The 21096-nt window shown below is 43.2% G+C and overlaps 2 protein-coding genes and 1 pseudogene across 2 annotated transcripts in view; 1 reads left to right on the top strand and 2 right to left on the bottom strand.

The window, feature by feature from the left end:
• LOC145467563 (RING finger and CHY zinc finger domain-containing protein 1-like) overlaps nucleotides 1-21096 on the top strand; it is a 63252-nt gene that overhangs the window by 19319 nt on the left and 22837 nt on the right. Inside the window, exon 6 of the mRNA XM_081451126.1 lies at nucleotides 6362-6420. Within this exon, the coding sequence (XP_081307252.1) occupies nucleotides 6362-6420 (59 nt within the window). The remainder of the gene's footprint in view (nucleotides 1-6361; nucleotides 6421-21096) is intronic.
• Nucleotides 187-6308, bottom strand: LOC145467569 (uncharacterized). The gene is made up of 3 exons (XM_081451129.1): nucleotides 1211-6308; nucleotides 865-997; nucleotides 187-447 (listed from the first exon to the last, which is right to left on the bottom strand). Exons 1-3 carry the CDS (start codon nucleotides 2705-2707, stop codon nucleotides 191-193), a joined length of 1887 nt encoding a protein of 628 aa, XP_081307255.1. The 5' UTR covers nucleotides 2708-6308; the 3' UTR covers nucleotides 187-190.
• Nucleotides 6430-9876, bottom strand: LOC145467564 (uncharacterized; annotated as a pseudogene).

A 21096-nucleotide genomic window follows, 5' to 3' on the forward strand; every position in this document is an offset into this window, starting at 1 on the left:
CAGAAAAGAGAAAGCAATGCATACAAGAGTTGGGCAAGTGCACTTGTGGTTTTATTTTAACCTAGGTTTACATGCCATCTTCCTGCTGGTAATATAAAATCTCCTGGCTTAACCACCAACTGACCAGCTAATCAGCAGTGACAATAACAGCTTTTTTAACCTAATTAAACTGGTATGTAAGAAACAATGATCATTTTGGTTTCCAATAAAAGTAACATTGTTCCAATATGCTGTGAAGACCACTTAACATGTATTCCAAATTATCATAATAAAAATATTTTATATTAGGAAAACTGTCTCTTACCTGGTATATGCCTGTTTCTTTAAGCCCTGTCTGGATGTTGAGAATTGCTGGACACAAACTACTGCCAGGTTTCTGAAAAATGTTGTTAAGCATCTCTTCATCTAAGAACTGTGGTATGTTTCCATTTTGGACAGCACTCAAACCTGGACCAGCAAAAATTAAAAGCCGTGATAAAGATGAGGTTAGAAATAATCATGTTTGGCATTTTAAGTTACATCCTAATCGACTGTGAAAACTTTAGAGACTATAGCTCTACATCATTCCGTAGTTATGTAAGAAATTTGCTTAAGCCGGACTTGATGTTTGTTCGTTGTTAACAAAAAACCTGCCTACATGTGGTTACTGATATTGCTGTAGCCTCTTTGTCATAAACACATTTTTATTTAAGGAGTCATTTCCAAGTTGGAAAAAAAAAATAAAAAATAAAATTCTCATTGCATAAGATGCCATAAGATGCCATAAGATGCCATGAAGGAGCAAACTATTTGTGTAGCAACATTTTATAGAGAAATTATCAACTTGCATTGCAAAAAAAAGTTTATCAAGATAAGGTTCCTTACCCATGATTAGCCCAACCATGAAGTAGTCTTCTGCTAAATGCTCACAGATTCCTTGATCAAAGTATTTCTTCTTTATTTCGGACAGGGCCATTCTAAAAAACTCTTTTCTTGGACCCCCAAAATCTGTAGCTGACTAGAATATAATACAAAAATATCTTGTCGTTTATAATTTTTTCAGAGACTTGGGGGCAAACTTTTAACCTATATCATATGTAACTATCAACTAAAACTTTGAAGAAAGGATAGTGAATATAGCATTGATTAAAGTTTTTGTTATGATACCATAACAGCTCTCTTTGAGATTAAGGACAAATTGAATATCCATTGAACAACAGATAAAACTAACCTCATCATAAAACTGAACTTCCAGTGTTACACGGTAATTCTTATGGAACTTCAACTCATCAAAAGCTGTATCAAGTAACTTGTCTCTGTTGACTAATATGAAATTAGTCTCCCCACTGTTACACTGTGTGACATCTGTCAATTCAAGGGATTGCCCAGTAACAATCTCTTTCTGGAGACATCTCAAAATTTCAACTGGGTTGCTTATGTTGAGTTGCAAACAGTATGCTACCACTTTGTCCACAATTTCATCAACTGTAAGTACTGGCTCGGCCAGTGGAACTGTTGAAGTCCTTGAGCTGAAATCTGCATTCTCGGGCTGCCCCAAGGTTGAAGCCTCTGGGATGCTTGGGGTGAGGCTAGGATAAACGATGTCTGGGTCAATGTCTGCCTGCTTTTCTTCCACAGAGGCCCCAAAGGTGCTGCTTTCTTGGATTTTTTGTGGCTCTGATGCAAACACAGAAATACTCAGGGTGTCATCATCCTCAGATTCAGAGCTTAGGAGACCTTCTCTGGTCTTGCACATCATAACGTGAAACCTAAGGTCTTTCATTAATACCTCCTTGCTACAGATAATGCACTTGTCTTTGACTTGGGATTTGTTCTGTGGAAGGATGCTGACTGTCAACAAATTCTTCTGTATCGGCCGCAAGTACAACTTGGATTGTGACCCCACATTTGCCTTTAGATCTTTGGCAGCCCAAGAACAGTTCAAAGGCTTCAGTTCTTTGACACCCGAGACACAGTACATTATTTCGAATCCTCCTGACTCCTTCAATTGTGGGAAACCTTTGACCTCGCCATCCTCACCCTTGTCACCACACGTTACCTTTTCTAACACATCTTGCTCGTTATCTTCTAAGTCTAGTTTGATTTTCTTCATGCCGAGTCCAGCATGAAATAGCACTTGCTTTTCTGCCGACGACGGAATCCTAGATTGATGGCGGCTGGCTAAACAAACGAAACTTACTGTCCAAGTCCTTCTCGAAGAAAGTTTTCTTTTCCCACCACGGCCACCCCTTCTACTACTGCCACTTCGTCTGCTGAAAAGAGCCATGCGTTCGCTAAGAGCAGCCGCAGACTGATGTTGTTTTTCAGCGTTAGCACAAAGCGCACAGAGACGATGACGATCGCCAATCGTAGTAAGGCCAAGACGTGAAAGCACCTCGTCAGACAACTCTGCCACATTTTCAGGCTCAATTTTTTCGGAAGCAAATTTCAGAATAAGAGACTCGAGTTCAAGGTCCTTCAGAATACTCTCCATAATGTTTTTTTCTTCCACGGGCTGATCGGAATTTTCTGTTCCCGCTATTTCGTTGTCTTTAACACAGGGGAAGAGAAAGAACTGGGACCAGTTTAAAAACCAGTTTAACCAATTCGTGATAGTGAGTAAAGCCTGGCTACTAGAGCTTGGTATCGGAAGTGAGGTCAAGAAGACATATAGACGAAACCACATCACATAATGATCAAACCACATAGCGAAGATACCAGACAACATAACAGCGTAACCACATTACATCATGACAAGTGCACAAAACATAACTTAACAACCTCAATACATCACGATAAAACCACACCACGTAATGAAGTTATTACACCACATCATGATAAAAACACATCACGTCAGGACCACATTACAAGACACAATGAAGAAACCACAAAACATAATGAAGCAACTACAACACGTAATGAAGGAACCACACAACATAATGAAGTAACTACAACACATAATGAAGAAACCACACCAAATAATGATAAACAACCACATAAGAAAGTTATGGCTTTCCATAAGACATCATGTATGTTCATCTTTGTTTATCTTTGTTTTTGGATTGAATTATTTATAGCTGACTAATGATTTATAATTGTTAATTAAACAATTTGATAAAACGCCGCGATGCATAATTATCATTCAATGTGTTTTTTTCTTCCTTTTCATTGGCTAAGAGCTGACCAAATAACCTGATTAACTGCCTACAAATAACGGTCTGCTCATGTGTAGTACTGTCTAAATGTGTTTTGTTGCAAATAATATTCTGCTCATGCATAATATTGTAACCATTATTTCTGGTAAAAAATGGCAAAGTGATTTAAATAAGAAAACAAATTTGGTGATGGAATGATAAAACATTTATTAAAGTCGGTTATCGCAAAATATCGTTATTTAGCAGTGTCTCGCAGATCAGTTATTTGCCTCAGCCTTCAGCTTCAGCAAATGATCCAACTGCTTTCCACTGAGAAATCATGACATTTTGCTCAACCTCATCCACTAATTGTTAAAGTGCACCTAACCCCAAAATTTTTTTTTCGTTAAAACGAATCTAGGCTTTATTTGAAGCATTTAGGCAAAGAAATTTTTGAATTTGGTTGAATCCTCGATTTCCTTAGTCTCCTTCGCAGCCGTTATTAGGGTCATCACGCAACGTTCCTCCCCACTAGTAGTTAGTGGGGAGGAGCGTTGCGTGACGACCCTAATAACGGCTGCGAAGGAGACTACGATTTTCTATGCCCTTTCAAAGTCGCGCTTGAAGTGTTTCACGACCGCGTTTTAGGGAGTCTGGGGCGGCGATTCCTGATGACGTCTACCCAGGAACCAAACACAATGGCGCCTCAGTCAGCTCTCTGTATTTGCTGGAGAAAATGGAAAACAAAACTAATCGTTCCGATGTATTTTGGGACTAAAACGTCCAAGCTTTGTCTCAGAATCATTTTGTTTCATCACTGGAGTCAGAGTTAAGTTTTGATTTGGAAGACACCAAAATAAACTTCGATCGAGCACGTTCGACAACTGTGAACTCACTGCTTAGAACTTTGAGAGCAATTTACAATTTTTCAAGCGACAAAGGGGAAGACTTCTTTGCCGACGAGCTGCTTGTATATTAGGAATGGAGGGCTAGATACGAAGTGGAGGAGCAGGCAGACGAAAAGTAGGAAAGAAAACTCAAGGACTGCTTTGGATGGTAATTTCGTCAACTAAACATAAGATTCCCACTCGTATTTATAGCCCGTTTACATTTGTCCTTAACGAGAATGTATTTTGTCAAGGTATGATTGTTCTGTTAAATCCAGTTTGTGTTTTACTTTCTGTTGAATGCTTCATGTTTATAAGAGCGACGTACGTGTTGCAGTTTTCGAGACTTTGTGACTTCCAAAACATTGACTTCGATCGATTGAAAATCATACTGTTTGGACCTGTATTTTTGAAGCTGCGAGAACAAGGTGGAAGGAAACATTTCATACAATTACCGATTTCACATTGTCACACGTTTTAAGTCTTAACTCCAAATAACCAATGTAAATTGTTCTCAAAGTTTGCAGGGAAATTCGTCGGATAAGCGAAAAGGATGTGTTCCCTAAGCAGTCCGCAGATAATGTTCCGCGGTAATTTTTTCGACGCTATTGCACAGAATCTCTGTCGCACTGTACTGCTGATTTCCAAACCTTCGAAAAACTCTGTGAGTCTAACAATTTTGTTATGATGTAATTCTAAAGGATTAATTTTCTACTTTTATCTAAATCGAAAGAGAAATAAGTGCTGGTTAGCGGCGTACAGTTGCGACCTATTTACATATCAGTTAATACACTTCTTGATCATGACCGGATCACACAACTTTGCCGGTTATGTTATAAATACTGCGGGATTGTAAGATATAGGTTGTCGGTAGTATTTCTAAAAATTTCTGGTTAGCTTTAAGCAGAAAATTTATGAAAATAGCGTTCGAAAGTCTGCGGAACAAATTCCAGTGAGAGTTCTTCAATGGTTCTCACAGATTCAGTTCGCTTGTTTCGGTTCGACAAAATCAACCGTCGTTTACGTCTTTATTGTACCATTAGCCGATCATCGTCAGTAAATTGTACAGTATATCTTTCTTTAAATCTGGAATATTACTGCAACAGCCGATAGCACCTCTGGAAGGCGTTTCTGCGCACTTTTCGAATGTGTATTGCACAATCCTGAAGGAAATGAGAGGACTTGAGATACCGAACCTTCCCAGGTAGACGTCACAAGAGTCGCTGGACCCATTCTCCTCAAACTCGGTCGTGAAACAAAATGGCGGTGTTTTGGAGCTATTTCAAGATTTCGTCGGGGCACAGAAAACCGAGGATTTCACGGAATCCAAAAATTTTTTCGCAGAACTATTTCAAATAACAAGTACATTCGTTTTAGCGAAAAAAAAATTTTGAGGTTAGGTGCACTTTAATTATTCTCAAACAGGCAATAATTGCATCACTTATTTATGCAATGCTTGGATAGCTCAGTAGGATGCAGGAGTGTAGTCTTGGTGTAACGTTTTAGGATCACTGGTTCAAAATCCTGTACAAAGGATTTCTTCTGTTTTTTTTTTCTTTTTTCTTTTTGCTGAGATTGAACAGTGGTTGGTTTTCCAAAATTTCCTCAGCAGAAGGATGCCATGCATGAGATAATTATTTGGAAATTTAAAGTACATCTAGGAGTTAACTAAAGCAGACTGGCGCTTATTACTGAACACTATCAAATGTTGCACTAGTATACAAGCAAACTAACACAAGGAGATCCCCTTCACTTAAATTTGTGTTTGGCTAGTGTCAATCTGTATCCTAACTGCCAAGTAGAGGTGTCATAAAAACTAAGACCCTCAAAATCTAAGACTTAAGACCCCATCATGGTTTTTAGGGTCTTAGTTTTCGTGACACCCACTGACAAGTCCACCCCTCTTAACAAGAGATCTGAATTATAACCTAAATTAATGCCCTGACCATAATTAATTTGTATGTAGCAAGTCAGAAGAAGGGTCACCCCAGCCTCCCTTGAATGAATACCGAACAGTCTTAAACTGTTGTGATTCAATTAATAACTGATTAGAATAATTAACTGAAACAACTCAATGGGATTCACTTCAGACGTAAAATACTAGGATACTTTTAATCACTGTAAATTTATTTTCTTACCTAATAAGTTCAGCAAGGCCTACTAGGGTTAAAAAAAAAACGTAAAATAAGTAAAAGAATTAGAAAGCATGAAAATTATTGCATCTATCAGTATGTGCAGTTGCCTCGAGATAAATAAATAATTAAATAATTAATAAAATAAATATCAAGTAAATAATTTATATAAATAGATAAACAAGCAAAATAACAACAGACCTAGGCAATTTTACCATTTTTTCATCAGGACATTCACACATCGAGGATACCTTCTCATGTTCCTGCTTGTGGGCACTTACTTCACAGGTAAAATCTTATATTCCACTTACAGTACAGTAAAAACATGCTTGTAAAAACCTAGCGGTTTAAGTACCTGCAGGCATAAATTTGCCTTGATTTTAATACTCAAAAATATAAGGACCTGTTTAGCTAAACAAGATCAAGCAGGTTCTTATAGGTGGGCTACAGTTAAATTACAAAATGATAAACATTTTAACCAAGGAGTGTGACTTTGAGATTGCAAATTTATTTACAAGAAAATACACGTACATGATACAGTTGTGGATAAAATAATACTGTATATATAAGGATTAAACCCAAGATTATTTATTTTTCTGGTAATCAACAACCGTAATCTCCTTCAAAGAAACTAAGAGCCTAATTGAGAACCTACTTAGCCTAAATTGTCATTAACTACCCCAAAAATTAATACAAGAACCTATTTTGCCTGACTTCAAAAATGTAGGGTCTTACCCCTGGGTTTTTATTGTATCAAAGTGTCAGCCCAATAATGTGAAATATTGATGTTTAAGGCACTTGTGCCCAAATTATTCCCACATACAGATTTTTTTTAAATTTTGCCATGCAGTAGGGTAAAATCAAGTTTTGACAAAAAAGCAAAACAGGGGCGTCACTGAGCCCATTTTTAGTGCAGAATGCACTATTGGGATGGTTTTGGGGGCTTCCTTCTGCTATGGCACTAAGGCACTATTGCGCTATGGCCCTATGGTGCTATGGTGTAAACTTTAATGTTTGTTTAATTAATTGATTTCAATTAATTAATTAGTCTAGAGGCAAGGAAGTGGTGGGGGTGAGGTAAAACATGTTCCATCTATGTTAGTTAGGTGTGAACATCACAAAGCTATATATTTGTTTCAAGTAACCCCTTGCTCTCCTTCTCTTTAGAACAAAACCAATTTGCTCTAAACACATGCATAGATTAGCTAGCGTTCGTGTCTTCTATACATTAGGTGGAGGATACATTGCACATGGGATCACACACAAATGTTGAGTGGATTTCCCTGTGGTAGAACCACCTTCCTTAAATAAATAAGTTTTAAGGAAGTGCGTGCTAATTGTTTCTGTGGATCCTAACTGCGCACACAAACTCGCATGCCACGTCATGCATGAGAGCATGCACTAAGTAATAAAATGAACAATGATAGGGCAGATGGTCATTGCTTTAGCTTTGCCTGGATTTAACCCATTGACGCCTGAATGAAATTGCCTGCGACCCACCGCTAATTCTCTGGCGTTTTTTGGAATATTTCAGAGCAAGCGAACGTACAAAAATAAACCATATGCACAGTAACCACAAACACAAGATCAGGTTTCAAGATATCGTTTATTTAAAGTTGAATAATTGAAGGGTCAAAATATTAAAAAATATTAACAAAAAGAACTCAACCTGACATGTAAAACTGATAAGTAAACAAGAAATTATATTATTTCTTTACCGCACGACAAAATGTCCCACAGAAGCTAAGAAAATTGACTTTACGAAAATGAGTTAATTATTGACTTTGGAGGAAAAAAACAAAATCAAATTCAACAGAATTTCATTCTTGTACTATAACGGCTAACGTTTGAGAAAACAACGAAAAATAAAAGCGAAGAACTCATGTAAAACTCAGTCTGAAAACAAGAAATTGAGTAATTTCTTCGCCGCGCGACAAAAATATTACGACGCTCAGTTGATACGCACCTCTCGTATCGTGCTCTGTGATTGGTTGATGCATGCGACATGGTTGCATGGGTTGCAAGCATACGATTGGCTTATTTCGTCTGCGTAATACTAGCTTGGCTTTCGTCCTTGAATTTATTTTGGTAGCTTAGCTTTGTGAGTGCTTGATCTTCGGAATTTCAAATTGCGTGATCTTCAGAATTTCAATTTCAATGTATAATACCTTACTACATTTGCTTCGTTATTCTTCGTTATTTGACCTTGCTTTTTTACTGTATATATTGGTTTCGTTTTGACATTGCCTCGCTTCACTTCGTTCTTTGTTCTTCGTTCTTCGCTTCGTTCTTAGACATTGCGTGGTTTCGTTGTAACATTCCAATGATTCCTTCTACAAGCACAAAACGGGGGTTTGGTGAATGTTCGCGTTGCAAAAGTACATATTCAACGCGTTGGAAGCCAGCTAAATGTCAGAGATGTGGCTTCCATCTTGGTGGAACGAAAGAACCAGCAACTAAAAAGCCAAAGAGCTGTTGTCCTGGCGCCGTTGTTGTTTTAGCCACCAAGGAGATGTCAATTTTCTCGGCTAGAACAAGTACACGCGACGATCGTTGTTTTGTTATGAAAGAAGGCGACATGTTCTTTTGTAGCCACAAAGACTGCATGACTGTTCGTGCAACTTTTGTGTCTTCGGGGTGTGCTGCCTCCTTTAGTTGCAAGCATTCTGACGAGTGTAAAGATGCTGTTCCCCCTCAAGACACATTGACAACAATGGGGTGACAGGCCTGCACAACTCCCATCCACGTGTAATAGCCGGTTAAAGCTTTGCTCTAACGAGTATATCCTTTAGGGATCTGCCCCTTTTGTACGAGACAATAGGGGGATCTTTGAATATTCTTCTAAGCAATGGTTGTTGTTGAATTAAATGCCAGTTCTGCAAAAGTATTTGCTTTAAGCTGCTTTAAGTTAGGCACTGATGGGCGATATTGTGTGACAAAAGGCAAGATTCGCCTGTCTTGTTTACGTCTCTGTTGTAGGGCAGCTTTTCTCTCCTCAAAGGTAATTTCTGCGAGAGTTGTTGAAACAAGAGTTTCAGGATACCCTCTTTCGATGAGATTTGTTTTAAATTGTGAAATAGCAGTTTTGAATGCTGTTTCAGAGGAGTTGGTTCGGAGAAGTCTGAATGCTTCGCCCTTGATGAAGCCCTTTTTGACCCCTGGTGGGTGGCAACTCGAGAAATGCGTGTACTGAAATGTTTCAGTAGCTTTGAAATGAGTTTTAATGTCTAGTCTAGACTTTGGTGCAAATCTTTCGCCTTTGTAAACTTTTGTGTCGAGGAACGTTGTTTCCATGTCGGAAACTTCAGCCGTGAACTTGATAGTGGGATGGTGGCTATTTGCTAGTTCAATGAACTGCGTGACTTCGTCTTTGTTTATATTCCAGATAGAGAATATATCGTCAATATACCTTTTCCAGGCGAGTGGTTTTTGAGCGCTTTGATTTAAGATTTGTGATTCTACCTTTCCCATAAAGATGTTGGCAAAAGCGACTGCCATTTTTGTACCCATGGCTGTTCCATGTGTTTGGAGGTAGTTTTTTCCAGTAAACTGGAATGAGTTTTCTTGAAGTATAAGTTCAAGCGCTCTTTTAAGATGTTGTGTTGGGATGAGGGATTCTCCTTTATAGTAAGATTCGTATGCGTTGCATACCGTTTCTATCCCCTCCTCTTGAGGTATATTTGTGTATAGGCTTGTCATGTCCATTGAAACAAGGATAGCATTCCCTGGTACTCTAGTTTTTCCTATGAAATTGATGAAGTCCGTCAAGTCTTTCAGATGTGACTCCTGTTCTTTTGCTATGGATGATAACAATGGGGTGACAGGCCTACACAACTCCTATCCACGTGTAATAGCCGCTTTGAGAGTTTTGCTCAAACTAGTATATCTTTGAGGATCTGCCCCTTTTGTATTGTACGATAGGGGGATCTTTGAATATTTCGCTAAGCAATAATCCTGTTTTTAGGAGGACATTTCACCAGAGTAGAGCCGTTAGAGGTCATAGGTCTGCGTGGTTTCCACTGTTATCCGCGTGTAATTTGTAGACTTTGGCACCTCTGTTTTTCGCCACATGTGACTTTTTTTGGCTCATTTGATTGCAAGATATGTTTTAAGCTCTCTAAATATTAGCTCTGGAGGAACAAAGTTTGAAATATTCCGTGAGCATGTTGGTTACTTGCATTTTGTATTATTAGGTCAAGATTCTCCCATACAGACCTGCTTGGTTGATAAGAGCTAATTAATTCTGGTCCACACAAAAACTCTGTCACTCATTTTATTATTTAAGGAAACCCTTTAATACAGCCACCCCGTTAATACAGTCACGTTTTTGTGACCTGTTAATGGCCGGATTAACGAGGTTCCACTGTGCTTACAACACAGGCGTCCCAAACTCACAATTCGAGGAATCAATCAAATATTACCCCCGCAACCCTCGCAACCCTCACAACCCTCGCAACCCCCCCAGCCCTGAAAACCCTGACAACCCTGACAACCTCCACAACACTCACAACCCTGACAACCCTCACAACCATCACAACCCTGACAACCTCCACAGCCCTAACAACCCTCGCAACCCCCACAACCCTCACAACCCTCACAACCCTCACAAGCCCCACAACCCTCACAACCCAGACAACCCTCGCAACCCCGACAACCCTCACAACCCTCGCAACCCCCACAACCCTCACAATCCCAACAACCCTCGCAACCCCCACAACCCTCACAACCCAGACAACCCTCACAACCCTCACAACCCCAACAACCCTCACAACCCTCACAACCGCGACAACCCTCACAACCCTCACAACCCCCACAACCCCCACAACCCCCACAACCCTCACAACCCCAACAACCCTCACAACCCTGACAACCCTCACAACCCTCACAACCCCGACAACCCTCACAACCCCAACAACCCTCACAACCCTCACAACCGCGACAACCCTCGCAACCCCCACAACCCTCACAACCCAGACAACCCTCGCAACCCCGACAACCCTGACAACCCAGACAACCCAGACAACACTAACAACCCTCACAACCCTCACAACCCTCACAACCGTGACAACCCTCACAACCCCCACAACCCTCACAACCGTGACAACCCTCACAACCCTCACAACCGTGACAACCCTCGCAACCCCGACAACCCTGACAACCCAGACAACCCCGACAACCCTCACAACCCCAACAACCCTCACAACCGTGACAACCCTCGCAACCCCCACAACCCCAACAACCCTCACAACCCCGACAACCCTCACAACCCTCACAACCGCGACAACCCTCGCAACCCCCACAACCCTCACAACCCAGACAACCCTCGCAACCCAGACAACCCTCGCAACCCTCACAACCCCAACAACCCTCACAACCCCGACAACCCCCACAACCCCAACAACCCTCACAACCCCGACAACCCAGACAACCCTAACAACCCTCACAACCCTCACAACCTCCACAACCCTCACAACCGCGACAACCCTCGCAACCCCCACAACCCTCACAACCCCGACAACCCTCACAACCCAGACAACCCTCACAACCCCGACAACCCAGACAACCCAGACAACCCTCACAACCTTCACAACCCCGACAACCCTCACAACCCAGACAACCCCAACAACCCTCACAACCCTCACAACCTCCACAACCCTCACAACCCTCACAACCCAGACAACCCCCACAACCCTCACAACCCCGACAACCCTCGCAACCCTGACAACCCAGACAACCCTAACAACCCTCACAACCCTCACAACCTTCACAACCCCGACAACCCTCACAACCCTCACAACCCCAACAACCCTCACAACCCTCACAACCTCCACAACCCTCACAACCCAGACAACCCCAACAACCCTCACAACCCTCACAACCTCCACAACCCTCACAACCCCCACAACCCCAACAACCCTCACAACCCTCACAACCTCCACAACCCTCACAACCCTCACAACCCTCACAACCCAGACAACCCCCACAACCCTCACAACCCCGACAACCCTCGCAACCCCGACAACCCAGACAACCCTAACAACCCTCACAACCTTCACAACCCCGACAACCCTCACAACCCTCACAACCCCCACAACCCCAACAACCCTCACAACCCTCACAACCTCCACAACCCTCACAACCCTCACAACCCAGACAACCCCCACAACCCTCACAACCCCGACAACCCTCACAACCCCGACAACCCAGACAGCCCTAACAACCCTCACAACCCTCACAACCTTCACAACCCCGACAACCCTCACAACCCTCACAACCCCCACAACCCCAACAACCCTCACAACCTCCACAACCCTCACAACCCAGACAACCCCCACAACCCTCACAACCCCGACAACCCTCGCAACCCCGACAACCCAGACAACCCTAAAAACCCTCACAACCCCCACAACCCTCACAACCCCGACAACCCTCACAACCCCGACGACCCAGACAACCCTAACAACCCTCACAACCCTCACAACCTTCACAACCCCGACAACCCTCACAACCCTCACAACCCCCACAACCCCAACAACCCTCACAACCTCCACAACCCAGACAACCCCCACAACCCTCACAACCCCGACAACCCTCGCAACCCCGACAACCCAGACAACCCTAACAACCCTCACAACCCTCACAACCTTCACAACCCCGACAACCCTCACAACCCTCACAACCCCAACAACCCTCACAACCCTCACAACCTTCACAACCCCGACAACCCTCACAACCCTCACAACCCCAACAACCCTCACAACCCTCACAACCTCCACAACCCTCACAACCCAGACAACCCCAACAACCCTCCCAACCCTCACAACCTCCACAACCCTCACAACCCAGACAACCCCAACAACCCTCACAACCCTCAACCTCCACAACCCTCACAACCCCCACAACCCCAACAACCCTCACAACCCTCACAACCTCCACAACCCTCACAACCCTCACAACCCAGACAACCCCCACAACCCTCACAACCCCAACAACCCTCGCAACCCCGACAACTCAGACAACCCTAACAACCCTCACAACCTTCACAACCCCGACAACCCTCACAACCCTCACAACCCCCACAACCCCAACAACCCTCACAACCCTCACAACCTCCACAACCCTCACAACCCTCACAACCCAGACAACCCCCACAACCCTCACAACCCCGACAACCCTCACAACCCTCACAACCCCGACAACCCTCGCAACCCAGACAACCCTCACAACCCTCACAACCCTCACAACCTCCACAACCCTCACAACCTCCACAACCCTCACAACCGTGAAAACCCTCACAACCCTCACAACCTCCACAACCCTCACAACCTCCACAACCCTCACAACCGTGAAAACCCTCACAACCCTCGCAACCCCCACAACCCCAACAACCCTCACAACCCTCACAACCTCCACAACCCTCACAACCCTCACAACCCTCACAACCCAGACAACCCCCACAACCCTCGCAACCCCAACAACCCTAACAACCGAGACAACCCTCACAACCCAGACAACCCCCACAACCCTCGCAACCCCAACAACCCTCACAACCCCGACAACCCTCACAACCCAGACAACCCTCGCAACCCCGACAACCCTCACAACCCAGACAACCCTAACAACCCTCACAACCTCCACAACCCTCACAACCCTCACAACCCAGACAACCCCCACAACCCTCGCAACCCCAACAACCCTAACAACCGAGACAACCCTCACAACCCAGACAACCCCCACAACCCTCGCAACCCCAACAACCCTCACAACCCCGACAACCCTCACAACCCAGACAACCCTCGCAACCCCGACAACCCTCACAACCCAGACAACCCTAACAACCCTCACAACCTCCACAACCCTCACAACCCTCACAACCCAGACAACCCCCACAACCCTCGCAACCCCAACAACCCTAACAACCCTGACAACCCTCACAACCTCCACAACCCTCACAACCTCCACAACCCTAACAACCCCCACAACCCTCACAACCCCGACAACCCTCACAACCCAGACAACCCCCACAACCCTCGCAACCCCAACAACCCTAACAACCCTCACAACCCTCACAACCTCCACAACCCTCACAACCCTCACAACCTCCACAACCCTGACAACCCCGACAACCCTCACAACCCAGACAACCCCCACAACCCTCACAACCCTGACAACCCTCACAACCCTCACAACCCTGACAACCCCCACAACCCTCACAACCCCGACAACCCTCACAACCCCCACAACCCTCACAACCCCGACAACCCTCACAACCCAGACAACCCTAACAACCCTCGCAACCCTCACAACCGCGACAACCCTCACAACCCCCACAACCCTCACAACCCCGACAACCCTCACAACCCAGACAACCCCCACAACCCCCACAACCCTCACAACCCAGACAACCCCCACAACCCTCACAACCCTGACAACCCTCACAACCCTCACAACCCCGACAACCCTCACAACCCAGACAACCCTAACAACCCTCACAACCGTGACAACCCTCGCAACCCTCACAACCGCGACAACCCTCACAACCCCCACAACCCTCACAACCCCGACAACCCTCACAACCCAGACAACCCAGACAACCCCCACAACCCCCACAACCCAGACAACCCCCACAACCCTCACAACCCAGACAACCCCCACAACCCTCACAACCCCGACAACCCTCACAACCCAGACAACCCTAACAACCCTCACAACCGTGACAACCCTCGCAACCCTCACAACCGCGACAACCCTCACAACCCCCACAACCCTCACAACCCCGACAACCCTCACAACCCAGACAACCCAGACAACCCCCACAACCCTCACAACCCAGACAACCCCCACAACCCTCACAACCCTGACAACCCTCACAACCCTCACAACCCTGACAACCCCCACAACCCTCACAACCCCGACAACCCTCACAACCCCCACAACCCTCACAACCCCGACAACCCTCACAACCCAGACAACCCCCACAACCCTCACAACCCCGACAACCCTCACAACCCAGACAACCCTAACAACCCTCACAACCGTGACAACCCTCGCAACCCTCACAACCGCGACAACCCTCACAACCCCCACAACCCTCACAACCCCGACAACCCTCACAACCCAGACAACCCTCGCAACCCCGACAACCCTCACAACCCAGACAACCCTAACAACCCTCACAACCTCCACAACCCTCAACCCTCACAACCCTCACAACCCCGACAACCCTCACAACCCCCACAACCCTCACAACCCCGACAGCCCTCACAACCCAGACAACCCCCACAACCCTCACAACCCCGACAACCCTGACAACCCAGACAACCCTCGCAACCCCGACAACCCTGACAACCCAGACAACCCTAACAACCCCACAACCCTCACAACCTCCACAACCCTCATAACCCTCACAACCGCGACAACCCTCACAACCCTCACAACCCCGACAACCCTCACAACCCAGACAACCCTGGCAACCCCGACAACCCTGACAACCCAGACAACCCTAACAACCCCACAACCCTCACAACCTCCACAACCCTCACAACCGCGACAACCCTCGCAACCCCCACAACCCTCACAACCCCGACAACCCTCACAACCCAGACAACCCTCGCAACCCCCACAACCCCAACATCCCTCACAACCCTCACAACCTCCACAACCCTCACAACCCTCACAACCCCAACAACCCTCACAACCCTCACAACCCCGACAACCCTCACAACCTCCACAACCCTCACAACCCTCACAACCCCGACAACCCTCACAACCCCAACAACCCTCACAACCGCGACAACCCTCGCAACCCCCACAACCCTCACAACCCCCACAACCCTCACAACCCAGACAACCCTCGCAACCCCGACAACCCTGACAACCCAGACAACCCTAACAACCCTCACAACCTCCACAACCCTCACAACCCTCACAACCGCGACAACCCTCGCAACCCCCACAACCCTCACAACCCTGACAACCCTCACAACCCAGACAACCCTCGCAACCCCGACAACCCTGACAACCCAGACAACCCTAACAACCCTCACACTCCCGACAACCCTCACAACCCTCACAACCCATAAATTAGGTTTTAATAATCACCAATTACAACAGATTTTGTTTCTGCAGCCACAATAAGTGGAAAATGTTGCAGTTTTCACTTCAGCCAATTAGATAGCTCGTTCCGAGAGGTGCGTACTGCCTCACGACGCTGTGAAAGAAAGATGAAAGTCGTAAATCAAAAAGACGACAAAAACAAGCGCATTATTTTGAGATCAGTCGTGTTTCAACTGTGTTAATTAGTGGCCATTTAGTTCTTTTCTCAGCTGTTCTGTAGTAGCTGAATAAGACTCCAAAAGATATTTCAACGAAGCGAATAAACTAAATAAACAAAGTGTCTGGAGGCCGCCGTAAATTAAGTATGCAGAAATCCAGCGTGCAAATTACTGTTCACTTTTAAAACCTAAAATTCCCAAATAAAGAGAACCAAATGAAAGAAATACAAAAGGAAGTTCAATAACAATAAATTTTCATTCAAGCTGAGGCGAAGAAACCTATTTAAAAGCAAAAAATTGTTCAAATTTTGCAGACGTGCTTCACTGCATGAACCGCATGTCCAAATTACTCTTCATGCTAACACGAAAGCTTAAGTTTTGGCCGACCGCTTTTGCAGTCATTTTAATGCCCGTGGCTTTACCAATCATTCCAAAAGTTGAATTCAAGTTCGAAGTAATAATGCACATTACCCTTTTTGTTTCTTAAGTCCGAAAAACTGCTTTCAATCTGTGATCTGTCGTCAAAACTTACTTGAAAGCGCTCCGATCTTTCGTGATGGCTGTAGGAAGAAAAACTTCTTCACCAGAAAGTTTTGAGGACTCTGTACTCCTTGATCCTCCATTCTGGGGCCACCTAAACATTGATTTGTATTTTTCCTTTCTATATTAAAGCCCAAATCAGTAATTTATCCGTGTTAGTAATGAAAACAAGACCTTGGAAGTTTTTAGATTTGCTCCACGACGCTCCATGATTACCTGCACTTTTTGAGCGCGTGATTTTAAGAAGAAAAACCGTCTTTCTAGGACCCCTAAAGTCCTCTAAGAATATGCTTAGAAAGCCCATTCTGATTGGTTTATTTGTCCTCAAGAACAATAGAACAATAGGAGAACCAAAAAGTCTTCAGGGAGGGTAAGAAAGGCAATTGTCCCCAAGTGCTTTTTTTCAGGCAGTTACGTGCGGCACAGGGTAATGGAGGAGTTTTTCGCGTGGGCGGTTACGGGTGGCACAGGCATCAATGGGTTAACAATCTTGGAGGTTCGATGAACCCTACTTTTCTTTCAAGAAACGGATTTTATTTACAATTATCTCCACATTGTCCAAAAATGAACAAAAAATCAATGTGGGAAAATTTCTGCGCGAACATCCTGAAGCCAAGTTTTGGGAATATGAAGGTTGTTTGATTTTCTGGTATATATTGGTAAGTTGTCCCAGAGTTGTGGTGAGGTGACAGCAAAAGCTCTAGGTCCATAAGACTACAAGTTATAGCTGGTACGGTTAAGACAGAGAGATGTAGATGAACGGAGAGTTCTTGAAGGTCGGTAGAGGCTTACCAATTCTTGTAATATGTTTCCACGTGGCTCTTTTTATATGTCATGTGATAAATAGGGTTTGAGAGATTCAACATTTTTCGTTATTATAGTGGTGTCATCAGCAAATTGTGAGATTTTGATCACCTGGTCATCTGGGAGGTCAACGCCTCTGCAGCTTGGTTCTTGGCGTATCTTTATTGCTAGCAGTTCCACCACCAGGATAAATAAGAGAGGACTTAGCGGGCAACCTTGACGAACTCCTCTTGATATATTGAAATAGTTGGTCAAAAATCCACCATTTATAACTACGCTTTGTACACCATTATAAAAGATTGATATCCATCTTTTGACATTTGGGCCAAAATTGAAAACATTCAAGGCTTTAGCAATAAGATCCCATTCAAGGCTATCAAAAGCCTTCTCGAAGTCTATAAAAAGGAGAAGTCCCGAGGTCTTTTTAGCATTTAGATATTCCATTATATTGCTTAAAAGTCTTATGTTCTGGCCTATGTACCTTCCCTTAACAAATCCGGTTTGATCTGAATCAATTAATTTTGGTAGGTATTTTTCTATTCTTTTTGCCAAAGCTTTAGTCAAAATTTTATAATCAGTATTTAGCAGTGATATTGGACGCCAGTTGGAAAGTTCGGACAGATCCCCATCAGCTTTTGGTATTAACGTTATTATTCCCCTCCTTTGAGAAATAGATAAAGACCCACCTTGAAAAGCTGCATTATAAGAATTTAGCAGATCTTGCCAAATGAGATCATAAAAGGACTCATAAAATTCTTTAGTGAATCCATCCTCACCGGGAGTTTTGTTGTCCGAGAAAGAGCTCACCGCCTCTTTTAATTCTTCAAAGGTAAAATCATGTTCTAGCGAATCTTGCTCATCAACATTCAGTTGAGGGATTTCAATACCTTCAACAAAGGACTCAAAATTCTTGTTTTCACCTTGAGATTCACTTTTTAGATTTTTGGATGTGTACATATTACTATAAAATTTCTCCAATTCTTTCTCGATCTGTTTTTGGTTCTGATACTCTATCGCCATTCTCTAATTTCACCTCGCGTATAAGCTTTTTTTCATAATTCGTCTTCTCCAAGTCAAAAAAATATTTTGTGGGTTTTTCGCCCTGTTCCAACCATTTTACTTTAGATCTAAAGATAGCCTCTTTTCCTTTCTGTTCATATACCTTTTTCAATTCTTCTTTGGCGGCTTCATACTCCACAAAGATGTTTCGATCTAAAATTTCAAAATCCGTATTACAAATTTTATAGTCGAGGTCTTGTAGTTCTTTTTGAAGTGTTGATTCCCTTTTCCTAAGTTCTAATCTTTTTTCTTTAGAATATTTAATTATTTTCATTCGTAATTCCATTTTGATTAATTCCCACAATAATTGCTTATCTTTAACATAGACGTATTTCTCGTGTATTTGGGGATAAAAGAATACAATACGTTCTTTAAAATCATCGTCTTCTAGAAGAGAATTGTTGAATTTCCAGGTGCCCGGACCTCTGTTGAACTCATTTCTAATGTTAATTTTTAAAAAGGTAGCTTTATGATCCGGTGCAATTGACATTCGAATCTCAGCAGTTTGGACTTCAATGGAGATTGAGCGGGAAACAAGAATGAAATCTATTCTCGATTTCAAGTTTATAGTTTTAGATTCGTAGGTAAAGGATTTTGTGTTTGGATGCAATTTTCGATAGATATCTATAAGGTTCAATTCGTTCATAAGATTGCTAACCGCGTCTCTATAGTTTGTGGATTTCCAAACTACACCCCCACTTTTATCTGCTTTAGAAAGTGTACAGTTCCAATCACCCGCGATAATTAACCTAGGGGTGTCCGTTTTTCTCACGAGAAATTCACTTAAATTCTTTATAAATTCGTTTTGTTCTCGATAATTAGTTGGTGCATAGATATTTACAATGAAAAATGTTTCCTCGAAGATTTTAAGTTTTGAAATCAAAATTCTGCCTTGATGGTCTGATTGAACAACGTCGAAGTTAATAGATGAATTTGGATTCAATAGAATGCATACGCCCTTAGAATGCGCAGTTCCGTGGCAAAAAAGAATTTTTCCACCCCATTCCGCCGACCATATTTTCTCATCATCCAGTTGCGAATACGTCTCCTGTAAACAAAAGATAGTAGCTTTTTGCTGTTTTAAATAACAAAACATTGCTCTCCTTTTGTTTGGATTTCTTATACCTCGCACATTTAGCGAGAGAATTTTTAATTTGCATGCCATTGCTGTGTGAAAAGGTTGATTGCATAACCTATATTGTTAAAGAAATGCATGACCCAAAGGCTGACAATCTTTACATAAAAAGAGACGAAAAAAGACATAAAGTTAACAAAACACTGCTTAATTAAGGTAAAAAAAGTACAAGACAAATTAAAGTTAAAGAATTAATTAGCAAAAAAACAGAATAATGTACCTAGTAGCTCAACAAAGAATGTTGGCACAACTAAACAACAACGTCTTCTCACTTCTGGGAATTAACAAACTAACCGGCTATCTGAGCCTCGAAATCCTAGGTGCTTACTAGAGAGGTCGACAACTTGACGTATTTAAGTATGCAAAATTAACAAAGCTAAAAATTTGTTTATAGTTCATCATTTTAGATTTATAAAGCCTTTAGATCTTCGAAGGAGTCAATCCTTTGAGCTTTGGAAGTGAGTTCCGGTTTGAAGAAAATTTTCCCGTCTACAGTCCACGCTTTGCCGTTATGATATTTTTTCCTAACTTTTCTTACCTCTTTAAAGAGCTCAGTCCTCCATGATGTTAAATTCTCGTTGATGTAAATCTTGCCCGGTCCTAAGCCATGTGAGGTCACATTTCTAAGATACGATCTAGCTTTATATAACTTGTTCTTGGTGTTGTAACTTGCAAAACGGACGATAATTGGACGAGGTTCGGTCTTAGATTTTGTGTTTAATCTATGAACAATGTCAATGTCGCCTCGCGTTAAATTCACATTCAAAAGTTTTCCCAATTCAATTACATTCTCCGCATTATCTTCTTCTTCGCGTTCAGCGATCCCATGTATCACTAGATTAAACTTTCGAGTGTACTGTTCTAAATCGTCATGTCTTGCTTCAACATCGTCCAATCTTTGTTCTATTTCTTTCGAATGTGCTTTGGACTTCGACAGGTCATCTTCAAGTGATTTTACTTTGGATTTTAAGCTCTTGTTTTCTTCCATCAAAATATCTACTTGGACCTTTGTGGAAGCTAAATTTTCTTGCAGCCCTTTGTAAGTTACCTTTAACAAGTCCACGTCATTTACTAGCTTCTCTGTGTTTGATTTGATTTCCGTGAGAACTTTCCACACATCGGCCAGTGATGGCACCTCGTCGATGCTGTCTT

This window comes from Orbicella franksi, chromosome 14 (assembly GCF_964199315.1).
Source record: "Orbicella franksi chromosome 14, jaOrbFran1.1, whole genome shotgun sequence".
NCBI lineage: Eukaryota > Metazoa > Cnidaria > Anthozoa > Scleractinia > Merulinidae > Orbicella > Orbicella franksi.

Bases quoted from the DNA above. Each gene is read 5' to 3' on its own strand.
- LOC145467569 (XM_081451129.1), bottom strand. From the start codon at position 2,707: ATGTTGTCTGGTATCTTCGCTATGTGGTTTGATCATTATGTGATGTGG. The intron at 998-1,210 runs GTTAGTTTTATC...ATTATATTCTAG, and splicing joins AAGTTCAGTTTTATGATGAG to TCAGCTACAGATTTTGGGGG. The intron at 448-864 runs GTAAGGAACCTT...TTGCTGGTCCAG, and splicing joins CATGGTTGGGCTAATCATGG to GTTTGAGTGCTGTCCAAAAT.